We start from the raw sequence: 20,953 nt of genomic DNA on the forward strand, positions 1-20,953 counted from the left end.
CCAACCACAGAGAACTTTACAAAACCAACTTCCGTGAAAGAGCTACAATTGCTAATACTTTAATCGCAGAAATTAATGCTAAAAAAGAGAGATGGTGTCATGATTATAAAACCTGGACAGTTTGAGCATTAAGATAAACTTCAGCATCTGCTCTGGCCAGAAAAACCACCTGAATATTATCAACCCACTGTGGGCTGTTTTGGAGAGAATAGTGAGAAGCGGATTTCCTCTGCATTGAAAGTCTTTCAGACGTGCTGCAGTCAACTGCTATACACTCTTTGCTGGATTTCATAGCTTTGATAACAATGTGCATTCATTGTGGCATTGTTTCGACAAACTAATGCAACATCACAATATTTATTTCCATCAAGAGTTGCATTAATTTTTGGTTGAGATCTTGTATTGACAATGGGAGATTTGATCACTCTGTAAAGTCGACTCCAGCGCATCCTGAAGACTTTCAATAGTGTTAAGCTCAGGACTCTGTGGTGGCCAGTCCATCCATGAAAATGATTCATCATCATCCTCATAGGACCACTATTTCACAATTTGGAACCATTCAATCTTGACATTGCCATCCTGAAATATGGACATAATAACATCTTCCAAAATGGTTGTTTAACAAATGAAAAGCTACAAATTGCATCAGTTAGGGTTAAAAGAATTGTTGCAAAACACAATACAATCACTGTATTGTATCACTGCAATAATGAGACAATCTTAGACTCTTCAGTATTTGCTTATTTAAATCCAAACAGTGACTTTTTTGGCCAGGCAGTGTATATTTTTTTCACACACAGTGAGGCACACCTTTGTACCTAAAAAGTCCATATTGGTTCCTTAAAGGCACATAATAGTACCTGAAGTGTACATATTAGTACCTAAAAGCTACAAAAATGTACCTTTTGAAAAGGTACCGCCCCAGTGACAGCTTTTGTACCTTTTTTCTGAGAGATTAGCTTGTGCTCTGATCACTGCTGATATATAAGTGTTACTTGTATGAGAGTCTCCTCTGGTGTAACAGCTGTGTGTGTGTGTGTGTGTTTGTGTGTGTGTGTGTGTGTGTGTGTGTGTGTGTCTGCGTGAGGTGAGAAAGTGACAGATGCTGCATGCCATCACTGGCTGTAGTGAGGTTTTGTGTGCTGCATGGCTGCTTATCAGTCTTGGTCTCCAGTCATCATTCTGGATAAGATGGGACCCTGTTGCCATGGCAGCCGCAGTTCCATCAGGCCTGACAGATTCACAGTTCTGATACAGGTTATTATAAGGTGTATACATTTTGAAATAAAATGTGGTGGTTTATTAATGGTGGGGTGGATGTCTGAAAACTGAGATATGGTTTTATGAGAATATATGATAAATCAGCTCACTCTTTGACAGATATTCATCTGAATTCCACCTAGCTGATGTGTTTTTAGAGCAATACTGACTGTATTATTATTAGTTTTGAGTCTTTTCCACTCTAAATACTTGCCCTGATTTGCTCAAAATATCTTTTCATTTATGCTGCGGATTAAACATCGATGTCATTCTGTACACAATATAATGCATTATATCACTATTCAATGGCACTAAAGTCAAAGGAAGCGACCAGGTTCATGATAATACACATGGAAATGATTAGAAATAATTTTATCTAGCTCTAGACAAGTATCTACTTGGTTCTTTGCCTCTGTCCTTCAGTTATAAGTATACAGTATATATATATATATATATATATATATATATATATATATATATATATATATATATATATATATATATATATATATATATATATATAAATAATAAATTACATATGTGTATATAATGGGACATAGCATTATTATGATAGCACATACCGTACATATATATGTGTTGTTTTAGTGTTTTTGGAAAAACAAGAAAAATTCTGATTTGGTTAGTTATTATCGTATTTATCATTCTTAATCATTTTAACATGGTAAAATATATTATTACACAAATCAACATTTTCCTGGATGCCTTATTTGTGCTATGACAATATTTTTATAAAAGCAGGTTTGACATTGTCACCTGCACTCCACTATTTACTGTTTTAACTTCAAAACAAAAGATCCCACATGCCCTTCTTTAAAGAACACAAACATCCTGACACAGCAAAACAGCGTTTGTTAAGTGAAACACACAGAGGACTAGAAAAGGACAGATGTTATAAATCAAAGGCCTTTCAGAGAAAGAAACTAAAGCTTCCAGGATCTGCGTGGGCCATGAATAAGTGATCAGGAAAGTCTGATGAATAATGAAGGTGGTTTGGAGATAAAACAGACAGCCGCTGAAATCCCACTGTTCTCAGATCTGAGGGTCAAATGTTCAAAACTACACAAGCTATTTGAGATTGTACTTATTTTAATTTTGTGCATGCATTAACCAGAACTCACCACCATTTACATTTAAGATCTCATGCCAGACCTAAACAAGTCAAAACCAGTTCTTCTTGACAAGATCAGTCCAAGACCTTTGACCAAGCCAACCACTTAAACACAGCAGATTATGCACAAACACACATGTTGACTCATGCAGAATTAAATCTAAGTCCAGACTTTATCCTGGTTTACAGCATCTTGATTTACCGCTGTTTGTGTTTGCAGCCATAAATCTACATGGACATACATGTGCCATAATTCTGCACTATATGCAGTCCATTAGAGTGTGTGTGTATGTGTATGTGAGCGTGTGTGTGAGCGTGTGTAATCAGTTCTCTCGTAGTGCGAGAGCTCCTGCAGGTGTAATCTACAGACCAAAGCAGAGAGCGGTGCTTCCGTTGAGCTATTTCTGTTCTGTTCACGCACCCAACCCTGATAATACAGCACACAGTGTCTGGCTTATGCTCCTTTAGTCTGCATGTCAGCAGCTAAGAAAAACGTGTGCATGAGTATCTGGTTGCTGGTTTTCCACCAATAGCTGAGGAATAACAAACATTATAATCTAAATAAATAATTACACAAACAGTATACAATGTGTTTTTCTAATTATTGATCAAATGACAAATTTGAGTTCAGAAAATGCTGCCATATTTCTTGCATACAGTCATAAAAATAAGGGTTTCAAAGGGGGATTTTAGCAGTGATTCTATAGAAGAACCATTTTGGGTTCCTCAAAGAACCTTTCATGGTACAGTTCTTAAAAGAACCATTTTTGTCTTATTGTGAAGAAAATTGTAATAATATTAATAAAAAAATTTCCACTATAAAGAATCTTTTGCAAAATTGATTTTAAAGGTTCTTCATGGAGCCATTAATGACAGAAAAGAACATTTATTTTTAAGAGTGTATGTTTAAGAATGATTTAAAGCGTCTTTACTAGCATTGATGGTTCCATGAAGATCCTCTAACATCCAAAGAACTCGTTATTTCTTTCCTTCATAGAGAAAAAAATATCTTCAGATTATTAAAATGTTCTTCACACTAAGAAAAAATGGCTTAAGATCTGTTCACTTTACAGTTCTTTGGGGAATGCAACAGTGTGTATATTTCTAGTTTGCAAATTAAAGTTTGGTTTAAATGTAAACCTTTTGTTTTTCAATCATGTGCATGTGCAATATTATGTGCATGTTACATATCAATCCAAAAATTTGCTGAGTGTGCATTAAACCTAGTTTTTGTCTCTCTTTCTCTCTCTCTCTCTCTTTCTCTCTGCATTACTTGCTAAAGCAGTTAAAGGAGGCCACAACCACACTCTAGTCGCAGCAAGACTGGAAAAACGTAGGAACGCAAACCAGTTTGGGAGCCTCAGGCTTAGGTGTGTGGCTCTGAGAACACTCTAAGAAATTCATTGATTCAGAGTTCCACCTGAATGAAATTAGACAACATCAGCACGTACAGAGGCTGACTGAAAGAGTACAACATATCTCTCACTTTCCTTTTCACTTCCTTAAAACATTTACATGGACAGATGCATTATTGCTTTTTTCGGTATGCTGTCTCATCCACCTTAGACTCAACATGCTGTCTTGGCAGGGTTTAATACTTTGGCCAGGGTTAAAGTGGACTTAGATGTACAATACTGCTGTGTTAGCTTCAAGCCTGATGTCTGAGAAACTCACTCAGGTGTAAAGAATAGGAAAATGGCCTGTCTCCATTGATTAGAGCTTCTAGAGGAAATGAATGCTCACATTCAACAGCACATCCACAGGGACAGTGAAGCGTTCCAGGTCTGACAAGGTTGATTGGTATTATAAACCTCTGCAACTGCAGCTATTTATTTGTTTTGCATGTAAGTAAACAATTAATGAAGCTTTTATTTTTGTAACCAACGGGAAACAGAAAATCACATGCAAACATTAAATATCAAATTGGCAGCACAGTGAGGTGCATTAATTTAGTTTAACAGAGGATGCATGCTCTAAACAAGGCACAGGGAGTGAATCAGTGGTCAATAAATACTATGCTGACCTTCCTTCAACGTTATTGACTGACCCATCCAAGTTCCAAATTGATATTTTATGGCCACGAGTCCCATCAATGCTGTTCTGTTCTGATTGAATTATCTGATTTGCTCTTTATTATATGAGTCCAGCCACGTTACAGAGAGTCTGATGCTAGTGTTTAATGAATCTGTCAATAAATTTAATCAGAGGAGATGCCATATTTAATTTAACACACAAATGAGGCTTTGAGGGTATTAAATCACATCTAATTTTCAGAAAGGAAACATTTTTGTCCACTAGAATGTTTTGGAAATACGTATTTTCAAAGATTCCTGAGCTGAAAGATACGTAACCAACACTGCAACCACATCCTCACAGCCTCGTTTTTATTGTGAATTGTGACCATTTTCACATTTCTAGGTTTCTCAGAAGCAGAAGTCATGATAATGATAAAGTAATGATGAATGGAAACTACTGTACAACTAAAACAAGTGAAACTAAAACAAACATGTATTTTTGTGATCCACGACAGTGTTTCTATGACTTTCCAGTGATGGTCAAATTAAAGGGTAAAAGATGTCAAATTTGCCGTCATTCCCTCAGCTTTTGTATTAGAAACTATTGCACAGCAGCGTTAACTCGTTTTGTAATGCAATTTAATTCCAAGGTGGGAAAACACAAAGTATAGTGTTATAAATGTACAACAAAATCATATTTATATAAATATTTGCTAGATTTGCAATATTAATGCATTGTGGAAATGCATCATCACAGTCGGTGAAAAGGGTTCATTATATCATGACTAAGGAGCATTCCAAACTCTAAGTAAATAAAATATATACATGATTCATATAATAAAGCATATAAATTAAATGAAAATGCCCTTCAGATTTTTACTAGAAAAGCTTTGTTGCTCTGTGACCAACATGCCTTGTGAAGTGGATGCTCAGTGCGAGAACAAAACTGTCTTGTTGTATTGCACTTGGTGTGTGTGTCTGTGTGTGTTATTGTTCATCCTCTTGCGCTGTGACTCTCCTCTCTGCTGCCAGGCCAAAGCAGAAGTTCTCACATGGCCAAAGCCCTTAGTCACATGGCCTGGGCATGTGCCACATAGCACTAGCAGTAAAAGCGCAGCAACACTAAAGCTTTTCCCCTTTAACACAGATAAAGGACACTTTAAAAAGAACAGGAGAGAGACTGAGACCCGAGGCCAAGAGCTTGAAGATTTTAACTGAAACTGAGAACCTGAAAAAGGACTGCAGGGGAATCGATGTGAGAAACTGAGGAAGGTCAAAAGAGGAGAGAGAGAGAGAGACTAGCTGCAGCTGAATTGCATGGTCATCTTCCCAGCTGTCCCTGTACATACATTGACATCGGCTTAGCTTTAAGCCACACATCAGCAAAGACAGAGGAGGAGGGAGAGGGAAGATTGTGTGTGTATAGACGTGTGTTTTGTTAGTGTAACACTGCAGGAACAAGAGGGAGGGGTCCTTTCCCAGCTGTTGCAGTGTTTGCACATGGTTTATGACACTGCAGTAAGCGTAGCTCAATCCCTCTCCTAACACATATCACCGTTCATGGGCCTAAAATGTGCCAGTGATCTGCTGAGGGTCAAATGAGAACTTTGGAAATTGGGTTGAAGAATGCAGTCAGGCTTCTGATTGATATGCTTTAATATAAAGACGGATCTTACTTTCTTTTACCAAGCACAGCTAATTTTTGCTGCTCAAAGCTAGCATTTTAAGGAATTTGTTAAACATTCTTGATTGGTGAAATTATGCCTTTCACATCTTTCACCTTGAGGGCTACTGCATAATACAGCGTGCTATTCTCTGCAGCTTACATTTCAAACAGCAGCGTCAGTCGTACTGTTGCCATGGAGAGATATTAATTGCTTTATTTCAAAAACATCCATGCCAGCAAGCATTGAGATATGCAACATCACAACAGCAGCTGAAGGAAGTGTGAATTGGTCATTTTTGTGCCACCTTAAGCTTAAAAATCTTTTGAATATTTGTCAAAGCTAATATTGAGGTCGCATTGTTTTCTTCAGTCCTTGAACAGCATTTGAAATACTGCAAAACAACTGATTGCATCACATGCGGTGATATCTAGCATGCAACTACAGTGCAGATGTGTCAGACGGAACAACATTGTGAAGATAGCTGTCTTTTAATCCTCTGAGCAGCACTTGTCCTTCTGCAAGATGACCTTGCGCGCGGTATCTTGTGACAGACCCACAGACAGACTGATGAAAGGAAAGACCACAAATGGTTATTCAGGTCCCAGCTCTGCCTGGTTTCTGGGAAACAGAAAGTGAGTGATGTCAATGATGGATGCATTTTAAACACAGCTGATTCATTTGTGGCTGTTTATGGCTGCTTTGATTTGCATCTTTAAATACACGACATAAAAGCCTTGCATGCAAGAGCAATTGTTATATTCTTGGACTAATTGCAATGTTATTGTTTAATTTATGAAAACTGTATGCTATCTGAAATGTTTTGTATATTAACATTTCACATGCAAGTATGCTAACGCTGCACAGACGTGGTTAAATTTGGACAAAGCATGTCATGTTGATTTGATCTGTTTCCATTTCAGTAGACGGACCAAATGTGTCAGTTCTCCTGCAGATAAATCATCAGTCAGTGTACAACAACATTAACTTGGCATATACACAAAAATGATAACATGCAGTGGATGTCATACACCTTTTTAATCCAATGCTCTAGATAAATGGATTGATTTTGATCTGGTCTAGGCATGAATAGTCAAGTGCTAAAACTCGATTACAGGCTGAAAATAGTAGCAGCTTACTTTAATGGGATTGCAGGCTGCAGTGAGCACTAGAACTGGCCTACTGAAGGCATCCCTGAGACACCAAACCCATCATTAAAATGTATAGACTGTGTCTGGCCATAGGTAAAAGCAATGTGCAGACTGAATGAATGTGAAGAAAAACCAGGCAGGAATCTGTGGACCATCATCAGAGAGGCTATTTCTCTTTAAAATGATTTTTATGATGTCAGTGTATGGTGTGAAGCATGCATTTTCAAGACCAAGAAAAGGCTTAAGTTCATACAAACATCTCATAATTCTTTCTCAGCTGGTTTTGCTATATAGACTTATACCAATGTGGCAACACATATAATATATAAACTACACATGTAGGTTCATTACAGGCATTTTTTTTTTTTTGTAGATATTATTTATTGTTATATATTTTATTGTTTAAAGGAATATGATAAATGTCTAAGAGTGTAGTGTAGACAGCAAATATTTAAACATTTCAAAACCAGTCATATAAGGTATTTACATTCTGGGCAGGTACAGTCACCCTTCTCTGTGTGACAGAAAGTAACTGGTTGAGAAAGAGGTGTGGTTGCGATTCTAGGATCCAATCAAATGCCGCATATACCCGAGCCTGGGCGGAGATTCTACTATGAATGGGCGGGGTTAAAGACGGAAGTTCAACTGGATTGGTCGGTCGATTGCAACACTCACAAACCATGGTCATCTGCAGCCTGTCCTTGCAACTTGGAAACGTAAGAAAACCTGTGTCATTCTCAGTGTAGGTTCTGAAAATTAGCGTCCAAAATGTGTCGAGCGTAAATTGTTGTCCGACGATGATGCGTGATCGTTTTCATGCGCTGTCTTGATTATAACGCCGACTGCGATGCACGGTGTCATTAAGCAACCAGAACACGAACGCTGTCGTTTGCACTGTGAGATCTGATATAATCTAGAGTTGCATACGAAGCAAATGTATCAGAGATCCACAGAGTAGCGTTTGGCATCACGACCGTAGGATTTAATCGACGCGTCAATGTAAATTTGAGGATTTATAAGGTAAAATTCGGACCGAGGAGGAGACTACCCCTATCGCACATAGACTGAAACGTCATCAACATTTTCCTGTATTTAAATGGTTGAGAGAGAGGAGGTCATTGCTGAAATAAGGAAGAACGCCGGTAGGTCAATTGCATTTTCGTGAAACATTTGCGATGGCAATGCTTTGAAAATGCGTGCGTGAAAATCCTCCGCCGTGCTGAATTATTAGATAAGGTGGCCTGTGTCATGATGACTTGTGATATGTTAAAACACGACCCTGTTTTTGCTTAGAAGAAACGCTGTCGATGAAATCAACGGTGTACTGCCCACGGCGTTTCTCGTTGCACCGCATATTTTCCTCTTGATTGTATTAAGATTGAGAGCAAAGTGCGTAAATCCATGTTAGAACCGTTTAATGTATGTGACTGTGAATGATGGCAGTGGGTGTAAGTGTAAAAATGAATAGAGATTGCCTAATGGTTGGATAATTTGATTCATTAGCTCTTTAGTATTGTGAATATTTTCCATCTCTCTCTTTCTCACACAAGGGTATTAAGAGAAACTGAGGGAATTACACACAAGTGAAGATTTACTCGATTAGGCTACATAAATGGGGGATTACGGCTTTCTGGTTAAAAACAACTCTGCAAACAAATCCGTTTTTCCGGTAAGAATTCATCCACACCTGCAGCATACGGTTCCCCACCAGACAGCACCTCCAAGCCCTCCGGCTTTCATCAGCAACAACAACACTACCAATGGTGGAAGTGTTGGGTCTGCTTGGCTTTTCCCAGCTGTGACGACCCACTCTAACATGCAAGATGATATTTTGGAGTCTGACACGTCCAAGGCTCCGCAACCGCAACAAGAGAGTCATGAAGGACAAGACAAGCAGGCGCTCTCCCCGCCAGGGCACCAGGAAGCACCAGGAATCATATCAGAGTTGGACAACACCATGCCAGACGAGAACCAGCTGGACAAAGGGACCATGGAGAACGCTAATGGAAAAGAGGCACTGCGGCTCGAATCTCCAGTGTTATCAGGGTTTGACTATCAGGAGACGTCTGGTATTGGTACTTTAGCACAGTCTAGTAGCTCTTCTTCATCATCCCTTACTGGCTTCAGCAGCTGGTCCACTGCTATACCCCCCAACCCTTCCACCTTGATCGAAGAGGTTGGCTTTTTCAATCAGGCTGCTACTACTAACAATGCTCCTCCTCCGCTGCTATTTCAAAGTTTCTCTCATCACACCAGTACAGGATTCGGGGGGAACTTCTCCCACCAGATTGGGCCTCTATCTCAGCACCATCCATCTCCTCATCCTCACTTCCAGCACCCTCATAATCAGCACCGCAGGTCCTCGGCCAGCCCCCATCCACCTCCCTTCTCCCACCGCAGTGCTGCTTTCAACCAGTTGCCCCATTTGGGGAACAACCTAAGCAAGCCTCCTTCCCCTTGGGGTAGCTATCAGAGCCCCTCGTCCACCCCATCTTCTTCTTCATGGAGCCCAGGTGGAGGGTACGGAGGCTGGGGAAGCTCTCAGGGACGGGAGTATCGCCGAGGGCTGAATGGAGGGGTCAATCCCCTCAACTCGATCTCTCCTTTAAAGAAGTCTTTCCCAAATAACCAGACCCCAATGCAGAAGTATCCCCGAAACAGCTCTGGCTTCAACACTAAACCCTGGATGGAGGATACCATAAACCGCAACGATAGCATCTTTCCATTTCAGGTAACTAAAACTCAATCTCCCCGAATTATCAGCTATTGATGTTTTTAATAGAGGAACATATTGTTTAGAGGTAATATGGTTGCAAAGATGTGTGTGTGAGTGTGTATTCAGGATGAGATGAAAACAAATTTGTTGCTTTTTTTTTTCTTCTGCATTTGCTCCCTTTGGCCTAACCTAATCTGATAGTGACAAAGCGCTCATGTGGCATGTTTGTTAGGTAATTGTGATGGATCAAAGCTCAGTTGAGTAATGTGGTGCTGTTGCTCCACTTTTGCAAGCTGTGAATGTCACCAATATAAAAAGACTTGGATGAGTGAGTCAAAATCAGGGGATGGCACAAGCACAGGCAACAGGAGGGGAACTGGAAAGTCTGATATTCTGATGTATAACCACTTATGTCAACACAATAATCAGTTATTCCAGATATTAACATTCACAAATACTAGGCACCTTTCCAAATTTAGTCAGAGAAGCTATTCTTATTACTTTCGTATCTATCATAGATTTAATAACAGTAGAAGACCAACAGATGATTTGATTAACAAAACCTTGTGATTCGAATTTGACTACTTTTAGAACAACTGCTTATCTAGCAATTATTTGTAGTACTGTATCTAATTATTTTGGCAACTGTCTGATTTGCATATTACCAGCGAGTCTGAACTGCATTGTTATGCGCTTTGGTACACAGTCAGATTATGTTCTTGTTTGAACCGCAGTGGTAACTCGCTGAAAACACTCATTGTTTCACATGCTCAGTGAGTCCTCCCTGTTCAGTTTGTAGCTTAATACCAAGAACAAACCTTGTATTGTGTTTGCAAGGCTTTTTCACTTGGTAAGCAGAGGCCTGTTGTGCTACAACACCCAAGGGTAATGGATAAAGGCTGTGAAGGCAGTCTAAATCAGGTGACAGCAGAGTCCATGTAAAATTTTGGATTGTGAAGCAAGCAAACAGACACAGAGAATGACCTCTGTTCTTTAGGTCTGTAGCCTTAGGGTGCATTTATGTATCCATTTATCTAATGGCACTATTGGTGTACATATCAAGTAGCCAACTGTGTGAGTCTCTGTATGCTAATAAGTGCCCTAGTTGCAAGTTTGGACAGGTGGGGTGACGGATATCATCTGCATTTTTACTGGTACCGATACTCAAATTCAAAACAAAATTATGTGAATGCAAAGAGTTTTATAAACTGTTGATATTACTTAAAGATAACTTTGTCTGGATTGTTTGGTAAAATACAGAATGACAGGGTGTAATAATTTCTGCCTTGTTTTTTGCAGGATCGCAATCGGTCCTTTGATGGTTTCAGCATGCATTCTCTAGAGAACTCCCTGATCGACATCATGAGAGCCGAGCAGGATTCCTTGAAAGGTACAATATTCCCTGCCACCATTTCAGATCCTGCCTCACATGAGTATGAAGAAATAATATACGGAGTAAAAATCACCAAATTTCACAATCATCATTTAGAATTGTGCAAGGCACAGAAAGTCAGTTGTTCAGTTAATCTGCTAGTTTCATTTCTTTTCTGCTAGTTTCATTTTATCGAAAGCAAAATTTAATATAGCATGTTTAAATGTGGGGCTATGAATTTAAATGTATTATATTAAGAAAAATGTTATGTTTTATTTTTCTTTAACAAAACCTAATATAGTCTTGGTTTACTTTGCTTTGATGCTTCATGTTTGCTGCACTACAAATAATTTATGCAATGTCTTTGTTGTTGTTTTATGCACCTTTGATATTTAAGTTTAAAATCTGTTGAATTAGTTATTATTAAAATCTGGATTCACGGACAAATTTTGTAATCTCAACATCATACAGTAGTTTCAGTGTATCATTTGCCATCTTTGTTGCCTCAGTCCCTATGTTGCATCAGATATGCAATATGCACTTTTTGTGTTATATTTGCTGCAGTATAATGCTTGATTTTGTTGTGAAGAAAAGTCTTCTCTGTCTTGCTCGGGAGTCCCTGAAGTCAAAATTAGACTTTTGTTTTGGACAAAGAAACAAAGCAGAGATGACAGCTGCCATATCTTAATATCTTACTCACAGCTTAGACTTTTATACAGTTTTAACCAGTGATCTTAGGGCACTAAGATCTTAGAGAACCAGTGTTCTCCTCCCTTTCCTGCAAACTAGCCAACGTCAAAACATATTTTAATTGAATCACAAAGTGATTATTCAGTGTGTTTTGCAACGTTTATATTCAAAGAATGAGGCCACGTGACCTAAAAAAGCAACTTAGTGTCAGTACAGATCCAAGTTCAGCTGAAGTGAGAAAGCATGGTTCCATTCATGCCATTTTACAAATATATCTTAAATGTCTAATAAAAATTCCAAAACTTCCCCCAAACACCAACATATTCTAAAAATATGTAACTGATGTCATTTCCATTCATCATAATGGATGACAAATAAAAACGGTGCCCCATACTAATATTTTCCTGCATTCAAGTAACGTATACAACCTGCGTTCTAAGTTTGGTTTTGGAAACGGTTACTGCTTAGTGATTTATAAATGCCATTGGATGAGTGTTTCAGAATAAGTTGGGCATGGAGATGCTCTCACAATACATCACCTAAGCTCCCTTCAGGATTTGAAGGCTAATCTAGGACAAACACTGGAGAGTTGGACATGTTGTTTCTGCACAGACCTGTTTTTTTTTTTTTTTAAAGCATTACATTAATAATGCTTAATATTATAGGATTTGAGAAATTATATATTTGAAAAGCACAAATGTGATAAACCAAATGATCTTTCATGGCTTGCTTGTTCTGTGTGAAGTGGGTTACGTTATGCTTTCCAATACTTGTTGACTTGGATGTGTTATTGTTCACTTAATCCATTTTGCATAGTGTTGTTAAGGGGTCATGAACTGGGAAATCTAAATTCCCTTGATCTTTTGACATCATATAAGAGGTCATTGTACTATTAAAAACATCCTGTAAGTTTCAGAACTCAACTTTCTCGTTAGACTAAAATCAGCCTATCTTGAAACCAATCTGCCAAAATGGCAGGTTGTGGAATGAGCCACTTTATGACGTAAAGACGCCTCCACAGAAGATCAACATCATCTGAAAGCTGAATAAATAAGCTTTCCATTTATGTATGGTTTGGTAGGATCAGACAATATTTGGCCGAGATACAGCTATTTGAAAATCTGGAATCTGAGGGTGCAAAAAAATCAAAATACTGAGAAAATCATCTTTAAAGTTGTCCAAATGAAGTCCTTAACAATGCATATTACTAATCATAAATTAAGTTTTGATATTTACGGTAGGAAATGTACAAAATATCTTCATGGAACATGATCTTTACTTAATATCCTAATGATTTTTGGCATAAAAGAAAAATCGATAATTTTGACCCATACAATGTTTTTTTTTTTTTGCTATTGCTACAAATATACCCCAGCAAATGCAGGGCTACGCAGAAACCAAACGATAATACAAAATAAAAAAACAAAGGCAGTTCATGACCTCTTTATACAGTTTGATAGCATCTAATATAAATTTCTAACTCCTTGCTCAAATTTATTCTGTCTTATTTCACATGCAGCGAGGAATTACGGGAGGCGGCGAGGTAAAGATCTCAGAAGTGTCTGTCGGTTCATGTCATTTCAAGTTACAGCATGCCTTTGTGTTAAATTGTTTGTTGCCAGGCGAGGTTTTCGTACTTTGTTGTGTTTAGAAACTTTGCTCTCGCATTGTATTCAATTGAAGAAGGATGTTAACTTCTACTCTACAATAACTATAGCCACTCTTAGATTTGTTAGGTGACTTCAGCATCAGTGCAACTAAGTGGCCTTTGTGGCTATTGTGTGACAGGTCACTCATCGTTGTTTCCTCTGGATGATGAGCGGACTTACGGAGAGGATGACCGGTCTGATCAGAGTCTGAGTGGACTGGGCTCACCACACAGTTTCCCTCACCAAAACGGCGAACGCATCGAGCGCTTTTCTCGCAAGGTTTTTGTTGGCGGCCTACCTCCGGACATAGATGAAGGTACTAAGTGATAAGAAGTGTTGCTCTCCAGGTTTTTTTTAATTAAAATGTGCATCAGCCACAACAAACACGTCATATGTATTGTGTATAAAATTTCAGATGAGATCACCGCCAGTTTCCGACGCTTTGGACATTTGTTTGTGGACTGGCCTCACAAAGCAGAGAGCAAATCTTATTTCCCACCGAAAGGTTAGTTTCAGAGTCATTTGCACGGACGCTTATTAAGAAATGAGTCATGCAGATATCAACTTCTCTCATTTCAGCGGATGAATTCTGTACTCCTAAGTGGGTGCGTTTACGGCACACCCATTGTTTAAAGCTGAGCTCCAGATGAATATCATCAGTGGGGCCTAAGCAAAGGCTACAGGTCAAGGTTACTGAAAGTGACTGCTGGTTGCTTCTCACATACATACCTTCAATGAACCCATTGTCCTGCAGGTTATGCGTTCCTTCTGTTTCAAGACGAGAGCTCGGTCCAGGCACTGATTGACGCTTGTATGGAAGAGGATGGGAAGCTCTATCTCTGTGTCTCTAGCCCTACAATCAAAGACAAACCAGTAAGATATTAAAAGGCTATGTCTGCTGTTCCTGTATGACTTTAAGCTCTTTTGCAAGTTGTGAAAAAGCAGTAGAGCTTTTTAAAGTTAAATATAAATCTGAAAGTTGTAACCTGCTCCAGCAGTGTTTCTATTAAATTCCACCTGTGTTTGCTGAATGGCACATGACAAGCTAGTGATTCTCTTATGTTTACGGTGTATCTTCAGGTCCAGATACGACCTTGGAATTTGAACGACAGTGACTTTGTGATGGATGGCTCTCAGCCCCTTGACCCCAGAAAAACAATCTTTGTTGGGGGAGTTCCACGACCTTTAAGAGCTGGTTTGTTTGGCTTTCATATATTACCATGATCAAAAAAAAAAATATTTATTTAGTTGCCACAGTAAGCACACTGAGCTTTTAGTAGATTATTTATAGTGTTGTAACAATCATCTAGTAAATGTTCTCTTGACAGAATACAGGCTTTTTCCAAGTATGATTGTTGCATGATGTTTTGCATGATGAATTCCTGTTTTGAGTGTTTTTGAAAGCCGTTTTAAAGATATATATATATATATATATATATATATATATATATATATATATATATATATATATATATATATATATATATATATATATATATATTTATATTTAAATTGATGTTATACCCCATGACAGTGGAGCTCGCAATGATTATGGACAGACTGTACGGCGGGGTGTGCTATGCTGGCATTGACACTGACCCTGAGCTGAAGTATCCTAAAGGGGCTGGACGTGTGGCCTTCTCCAATCAGCAGAGCTACATTGCTGCTATCAGTGCTCGCTTTGTGCAGCTGCAACACGGAGAGATCGATAAACGGGTGAGAGAGGGGGTTGCATCTTTGAGCAGTGTAGTATATAAAAACTGAAACGGTCAAATCTATTTTGCTTTGCCGAATAAAGTTCTTTAGCTTTCCATATATGCAATATTAGCACCATCTACTGCACGGCTGGCAGTCATTTTTATACGGCCCTCTGTGTGAATCTGTTGCCTGATTGTTCTTGTGAACCGTCTAGTTTCTTCGCTAGTTTTCTCCAGTCCATATTCAAACCAGAGTGCAATTTAAGCGCTCAATTATTTATCTTTTGTAGCCAGTTCCTTTTTGAAGGAGTTTGTCTGGACCCTAAACTTGTATTATTAGACTGTTACTTGCAGTGAAACCTGATATTGAATAATTAGTCTAGAAAAAAAGCCCACCTAAGGTTTTCATATGGATAATCATGCTCTAACAGAAAGGAGAGCTCTGATGTACTGTATACTGCAATAATGTTAATGTTAGTAACTCTTATTTGTTTAACCTTCTGGGGCCTCTTCGGTTGGAACTGACTGAAAAGTTTTGAATTTTTAACATTTTTCGCTGCTTTGGAATGGGATGATATTTGGTGACTTTGTCGCATTAGATATGTGAACAACACACACACAAAAATAATGGACACGATTTGGATATGTTAAAGTGTCAAAAAAAAAAAAAAATAAATAAGACTTGGTACATTCGCAGTCTAAAATGGCTATGGAAAAACAATAGCTCATAAAATTTTTATAAATATTGCATAGTACCATAAAATCCCCTCAAAATTCGAAATAATGTAAAAAGAAATTACATAGATTTTCCTGGAAAAAAAGTCGCTTTTGATCACAAAGCTACCTAATGTGACCAAAAATGAAGGGGCTCAAAATGGAATTAATTTTAATGACAAAAACGGCTCAATACAAATTGTATTAAGCTTGCATAGTACAATAAAACAATATTTTTCTCTCTCCAGAAAAATTAAAGTTAAAAAGTTAATTTCAAGTCTAAGGTACCAAGTGTGACCCAAAAATGACAAGGCCCATAAGGTTAAATGGTTTACATGTGCTAAGTTACAAATGTTTCCTTTCCCAGGTGGAAGTGAAGCCATATGTACTGGATGACCAGCTGTGTGATGAGTGTCAGGGCACACGTTGTGGGGGCAAGTTTGCTCCATTCTTCTGTGCTAACGTCACTTGTCTTCAGTACTACTGTGAATACTGCTGGGCAGCCATTCACTCGCGTGCCGGACGGGAGTTTCACAAGCCTCTAGTGAAGGAGGGAGGAGACCGGCCTCGCCACATCTCCTTCCGCTGGAACTGATCCAGAGATCAAGGCTGTGCTATTCGTATACATGCACTTTTCATTTTGCTAAGTCCTTTTTATTTACAGTTCTTTTTTAAGATTAAAATTGTATTTATTCTTAAGTTTTTAATTTTTTTTTTTCTTTGCAGAAGAGAATGCTAAAAGAAAATAGTGTAATCCTGATTTTTGTTGAAAAGCTACATTGGTGCGCATGAAGACTTGAATGCATTAGATTTAAAAATATAGATGTTTAGCCTGACTTGACTCTGAATTACTGTTCTATCTTTATTCTCTCGGAGCCTCATCTTTTGTTTGTAATGGGTCACATTTTCACTTTAAACTGTTGAAGGCTATACAAAAAGAGGCTGGAAATGTTTGAGCCTCGCTCATATGACTTCAATGTCAAGTTTGCTATTTCACAGACTAATCTTAAATGGTTGCATGGCAAATGTGGATTCACAGTTACTCCACCAACAAGAGACCACAAGCTATTATATAAATGACTTAAAATTACATTTTAAGGGGTTCATTCTGGAATGGATTTTATGGACTGGTTATAACGTTTAAGGCAAATCTTTGTGATTTAGTGAAAAAAAAAAAAGACTTATAATATTAAGATCCTTTAGAGGATCTCATCCTAACAATGCTCAGACACTGTAAGATTCAGGCTTACTGGAAGCATTCTATAAAGATTGCTGTTAAACTGCATCCAAGTTACTGATTACTTAATCAAGCATAAGATCTGAGGCAAGGCTAACGGACAACAACTAAGAACAGCAGTGATGCAGGATGTGACTGTTTGTCGTGCTTGATGCACAGTTTTTAGGTCAGGCAAACCAAAGTTGAGCCTTAGAGATGTCCTACTGTCCGTGATACAATGAAGATAATGTACACACATGTATATGATAGGAAACTTACATTTAATTGGTTTGATGGGTTAAAAAAATGAAATCTATTAACTTATGATTCTTGTAATGGTTATGGCAGTAACTTTGGCTCATTTGTCAGGGATTTTGTGCTAAAAGCTAACTCAATGTTGTAGTATTTGCTAATGAGAAATTACCATGTGTTGCATTGATAGTGTTTTACTGCATGGGTTAATTGGTGTTCTAACAGAGCATTGCAGTAGCGGAGCACATTTCAAAGAATTTGAAAAACAAATATTATTTTTTACATGGTCTGCTGATTTTTGTACTGTGTTTTATAGCTAATTATTTTGTCATGGACGTAAAACCATTATGCACTACTTTTCTAAATATTGTTTTTCAAGTCACTTTTTTCCACAAATGGAAAGTCCTTTTATGATAACCTTTTTTTTTCTTTTTTTCTTTTTCACTTGTTGAATATAGATTTTGTACCTTTTGTTACTGAGAGATCTGGTTATAACGCAAGCATACCTTAAGGAAAAGAAAAAAGCGAATATAATTTTGTTTAGGTTTTTATGTATTTACGTGCTGAAATCCCTAGATTGTCACATATATATTTAGGTGACTGTATTGTTGAAACTAATATCTAATATTTGCAAAATGCAAACAGTGTTCTGTTCTGTCTTAATGGACAAAGTAAATATTGAATCTAGCATGACATAAATTCCTTAAAATGTGTGGTACATGTAGAAATATATACCTACCCACTATCAGTTACGAGAATGATAATACCTCCCTCATTATTGGCTGTAGAAAATAAAATAATTAACACTGTAAATTAGAGTAATGTTAGGATGCACCTTGTATCACAATGATGAATGTTCCATATTGAAATATCAGTGTTTACTGTTATGTATAATTCTGAGAGGCAACAGGTTAATTTATTCATTAGGTACGCATGAGCTAAATTAATAAGTTAGGGTTTAAATATTGTCATTTGCTGTAATAGTAGCTTTGTTTCAACCTTTTTCCCACACTTTCAGTTATATGTACCTTGCCCATGCACAAACTGTGCATACCCAACTTTACTGTGTTTACTAGAAGACAAAAAGAAGCATACAAGAGGGTGATTAGTCGAATATTGAATCAGGGTTTACTTGAATACACTTTCAAAATATTGACAGTGAGATCTGTGCAATACTTTTTCCCAGAGACCTTTACAGTGTACTTCTAATATAACCATTACTTTCAACCTAACTCACCTCACAAACTCTTCTTCAGCCATTATAACCTTTATCATTCTCTGATTTATATATATATAAAAAACCACTGAAATTATAGGTGTTTTTACTTTTATGTATTCACATATTTTCCTACTTGAGTTCATGCTACTGTGATTACAATGTAAATATTAAGTGAATAATGTTTTAACCATTTACTGATATATTTTTAATTGGAATGTAATTGTCATTTTGATTATAGTTTTTGATCAGTACACTTATTAGATTTTCTAGTTTTAATAATCGCTATATTGTGCTTCATGTCTACAGAAGGATAAGAAAAAAAAATCAGAAAATGATCTATGTAACTGTTTATTTAAATTTACATAGTTTATAACTGTGTATGGGAAGGTGTATTTATCAACAGATTTTTATAAGAGGAATAATTTTTTTGCTATGTCATTTATAAGTTTTAATTTTTATATTTTAAATCCAAATGGAGTTATGTAAAGAAAAATATCATTTTATAGTTGGGTTAGTCATACATGTGCTTTGGTAGTTGAGTCTTGATTATTTGCAGTTAAATATTTATAACAGAATGCTTAAAGTATTTGTAATGTGAAATGTTGAATGAATAAACTTGATTGCAGGAAACTCTGTGGGTCTTGTTTTAAGCTATGAATACGAATCAAAATTATCAATGAAATATTTGAAAGGAAATTTAGATCTTCATTGTTGCTTTAATTTTGCTCAACCTACATAAAATCAAAGTGCAAGGCATCTTTTGACTATGGAAGTTCTAAGCGATGAGTTATATATATTTTCTTCCTTTTCTCATGACCACGACTTTCTCGTGATCACGACATAACAAAAGTTGCTCTCTCGTGATCACGACTTTATTTTTTGTCGTGATCTCGAAATAACAAAAGTTGTTTTGTCGTTATCACAACGTATTGTTCTCGTGATCTCGACATAAAGGTTGTTCTCTAAGTTACACACCTTTGCCAACAGGTGGAAGTATAGAACTATTGATGGGGAGTTCTATACTGCATATCCACTAGATGCGTCGTGATTCTACTGTTGCTATAGTAACGAACGCAACCTTGACGGTAACATTCTAAAAGGCTTAACGCGGTAATTGAGAGTGTTTTTAAAAGATAATACTCAGTATGCACATTAGTAATTCATACAGACAAGAAATAGAATAGCCTACATTACGGGACAACACGTAACGTGGCTTAATGCGTTAAGGCCCGTTCACACCAAGAACGATAACTATAAAGATAACTATAAAAATAACGATATTAGCATCCACACCAGCGAACGGTTTCTTCTGTTTATTCTAAGCGCACGCTCGTCTGCCGCTTTAAATTCTCGAGTTCGTTACTTTAGGATGGATTCTGATTGGCTGTAATTTTTTTTTTATCGTTCATATGTTCATCAGCTGGAAAAAAAATAGTTTTGAAAGTGATTCCAATGATATCGTTTTTCTTTGTCTTTATCGTTACAGTTGTGGTGTGGACTGTTCTTTAATACTGAAAACGATTTTTAGAACTATATCTTTATCGTTATCTTTATAGTTATCGTCCTTGGTGTGAACGGGCCTTTAAGGCAGTGTTTTTAAAAGACCAAACTCAGTAAACACATCATATTAAAGGGATAGTTCAACCAAAAAGGGAAATTCTGTCATCAATTATTCACCCTCATGTCGTCCCAAACCTGTATGAGTTGCTTTCTTATGTTAACATAAAATAATATATTTTGAAGATTTCTGGTAATCAAACCACCGTTGGTGGTTGCCATTGACTTTCATATTAAGAAAAAAAAAATACTATGGAAGTCAATGGCAACCACCAACGGTGGTTTGATTACCAGAAATCTTCAAAATATCTTCTTTTATGTTCAACATAAGAAAGCAACTCATACAGGTTTGGAATGATATGAGGGTGAGTAAATGATGACAAAATTTCCATTTTTGGGTGAACTATCCCTTTAATAAAGCATTCTATGTACAGACAAGCAAATAAGCCCACAATAAATATATGCCCCATTTGAGGCGCAAATGATCGACAGATGACCGTGCGCTCTTATACTGTATCTTGTAGATATTTCAGCAAATGTTGCTTCACTTAGAAATGACGTTTACAATAAAAATATGCTAAATAGGCTAATTAAACACTGCTGATTTTGTCCAGAGTTAGGCTATGGATCCTGCTAGGTGTGAGTGTGTGTG

General features: G+C 37.3%; 1 protein-coding gene across 4 annotated transcripts; it reads left to right on the forward strand.

The window, feature by feature from the left end:
- Positions 1–7,787: 7,787 nt before the first annotated feature.
- Positions 7,788–19,374, forward strand: cpeb4a (cytoplasmic polyadenylation element binding protein 4a). Of its 4 annotated transcripts, none has more exons than XM_042770401.1 (10): positions 7,788–7,935; positions 8,770–9,950; positions 11,235–11,325; positions 13,517–13,540; positions 13,786–13,962; positions 14,062–14,151; positions 14,401–14,519; positions 14,727–14,841; positions 15,181–15,362; positions 16,425–19,374. In XM_042770401.1, exons 2-10 carry the CDS (start codon positions 8,832–8,834, stop codon positions 16,650–16,652), a joined length of 2,145 nt encoding a protein of 714 aa, XP_042626335.1. In that variant the 5' UTR covers positions 7,788–7,935; positions 8,770–8,831; the 3' UTR covers positions 16,653–19,374. The 4 variants fall into 4 exon arrangements, with proteins under 4 accessions (XP_042626335.1, XP_042626338.1, XP_042626337.1 ...); XM_042770403.1 differs by having other exon boundaries at positions 7,893–7,961; XM_042770402.1 differs by lacking the exon at positions 7,788–7,935 and adding an exon at positions 7,968–8,361.
- Positions 19,375–20,953: the final 1,579 nt, after the last annotated feature.

This window comes from Cyprinus carpio, chromosome A14 (genome assembly GCF_018340385.1).
Source record: "Cyprinus carpio isolate SPL01 chromosome A14, ASM1834038v1, whole genome shotgun sequence".
NCBI lineage: Eukaryota > Metazoa > Chordata > Actinopteri > Cypriniformes > Cyprinidae > Cyprinus > Cyprinus carpio.

Bases quoted from the DNA above. Each gene is read 5' to 3' on its own strand.
- cpeb4a (XM_042770401.1), top strand. From the start codon at position 8,832: ATGGGGGATTACGGCTTTCTGGTTAAAAACAACTCTGCAAACAAATCC. The intron at 13,963-14,061 runs GTACTAAGTGAT...ATAAAATTTCAG, and splicing joins ACCTCCGGACATAGATGAAG to ATGAGATCACCGCCAGTTTC. The intron at 14,520-14,726 runs GTAAGATATTAA...GTGTATCTTCAG, and splicing joins CTACAATCAAAGACAAACCA to GTCCAGATACGACCTTGGAA.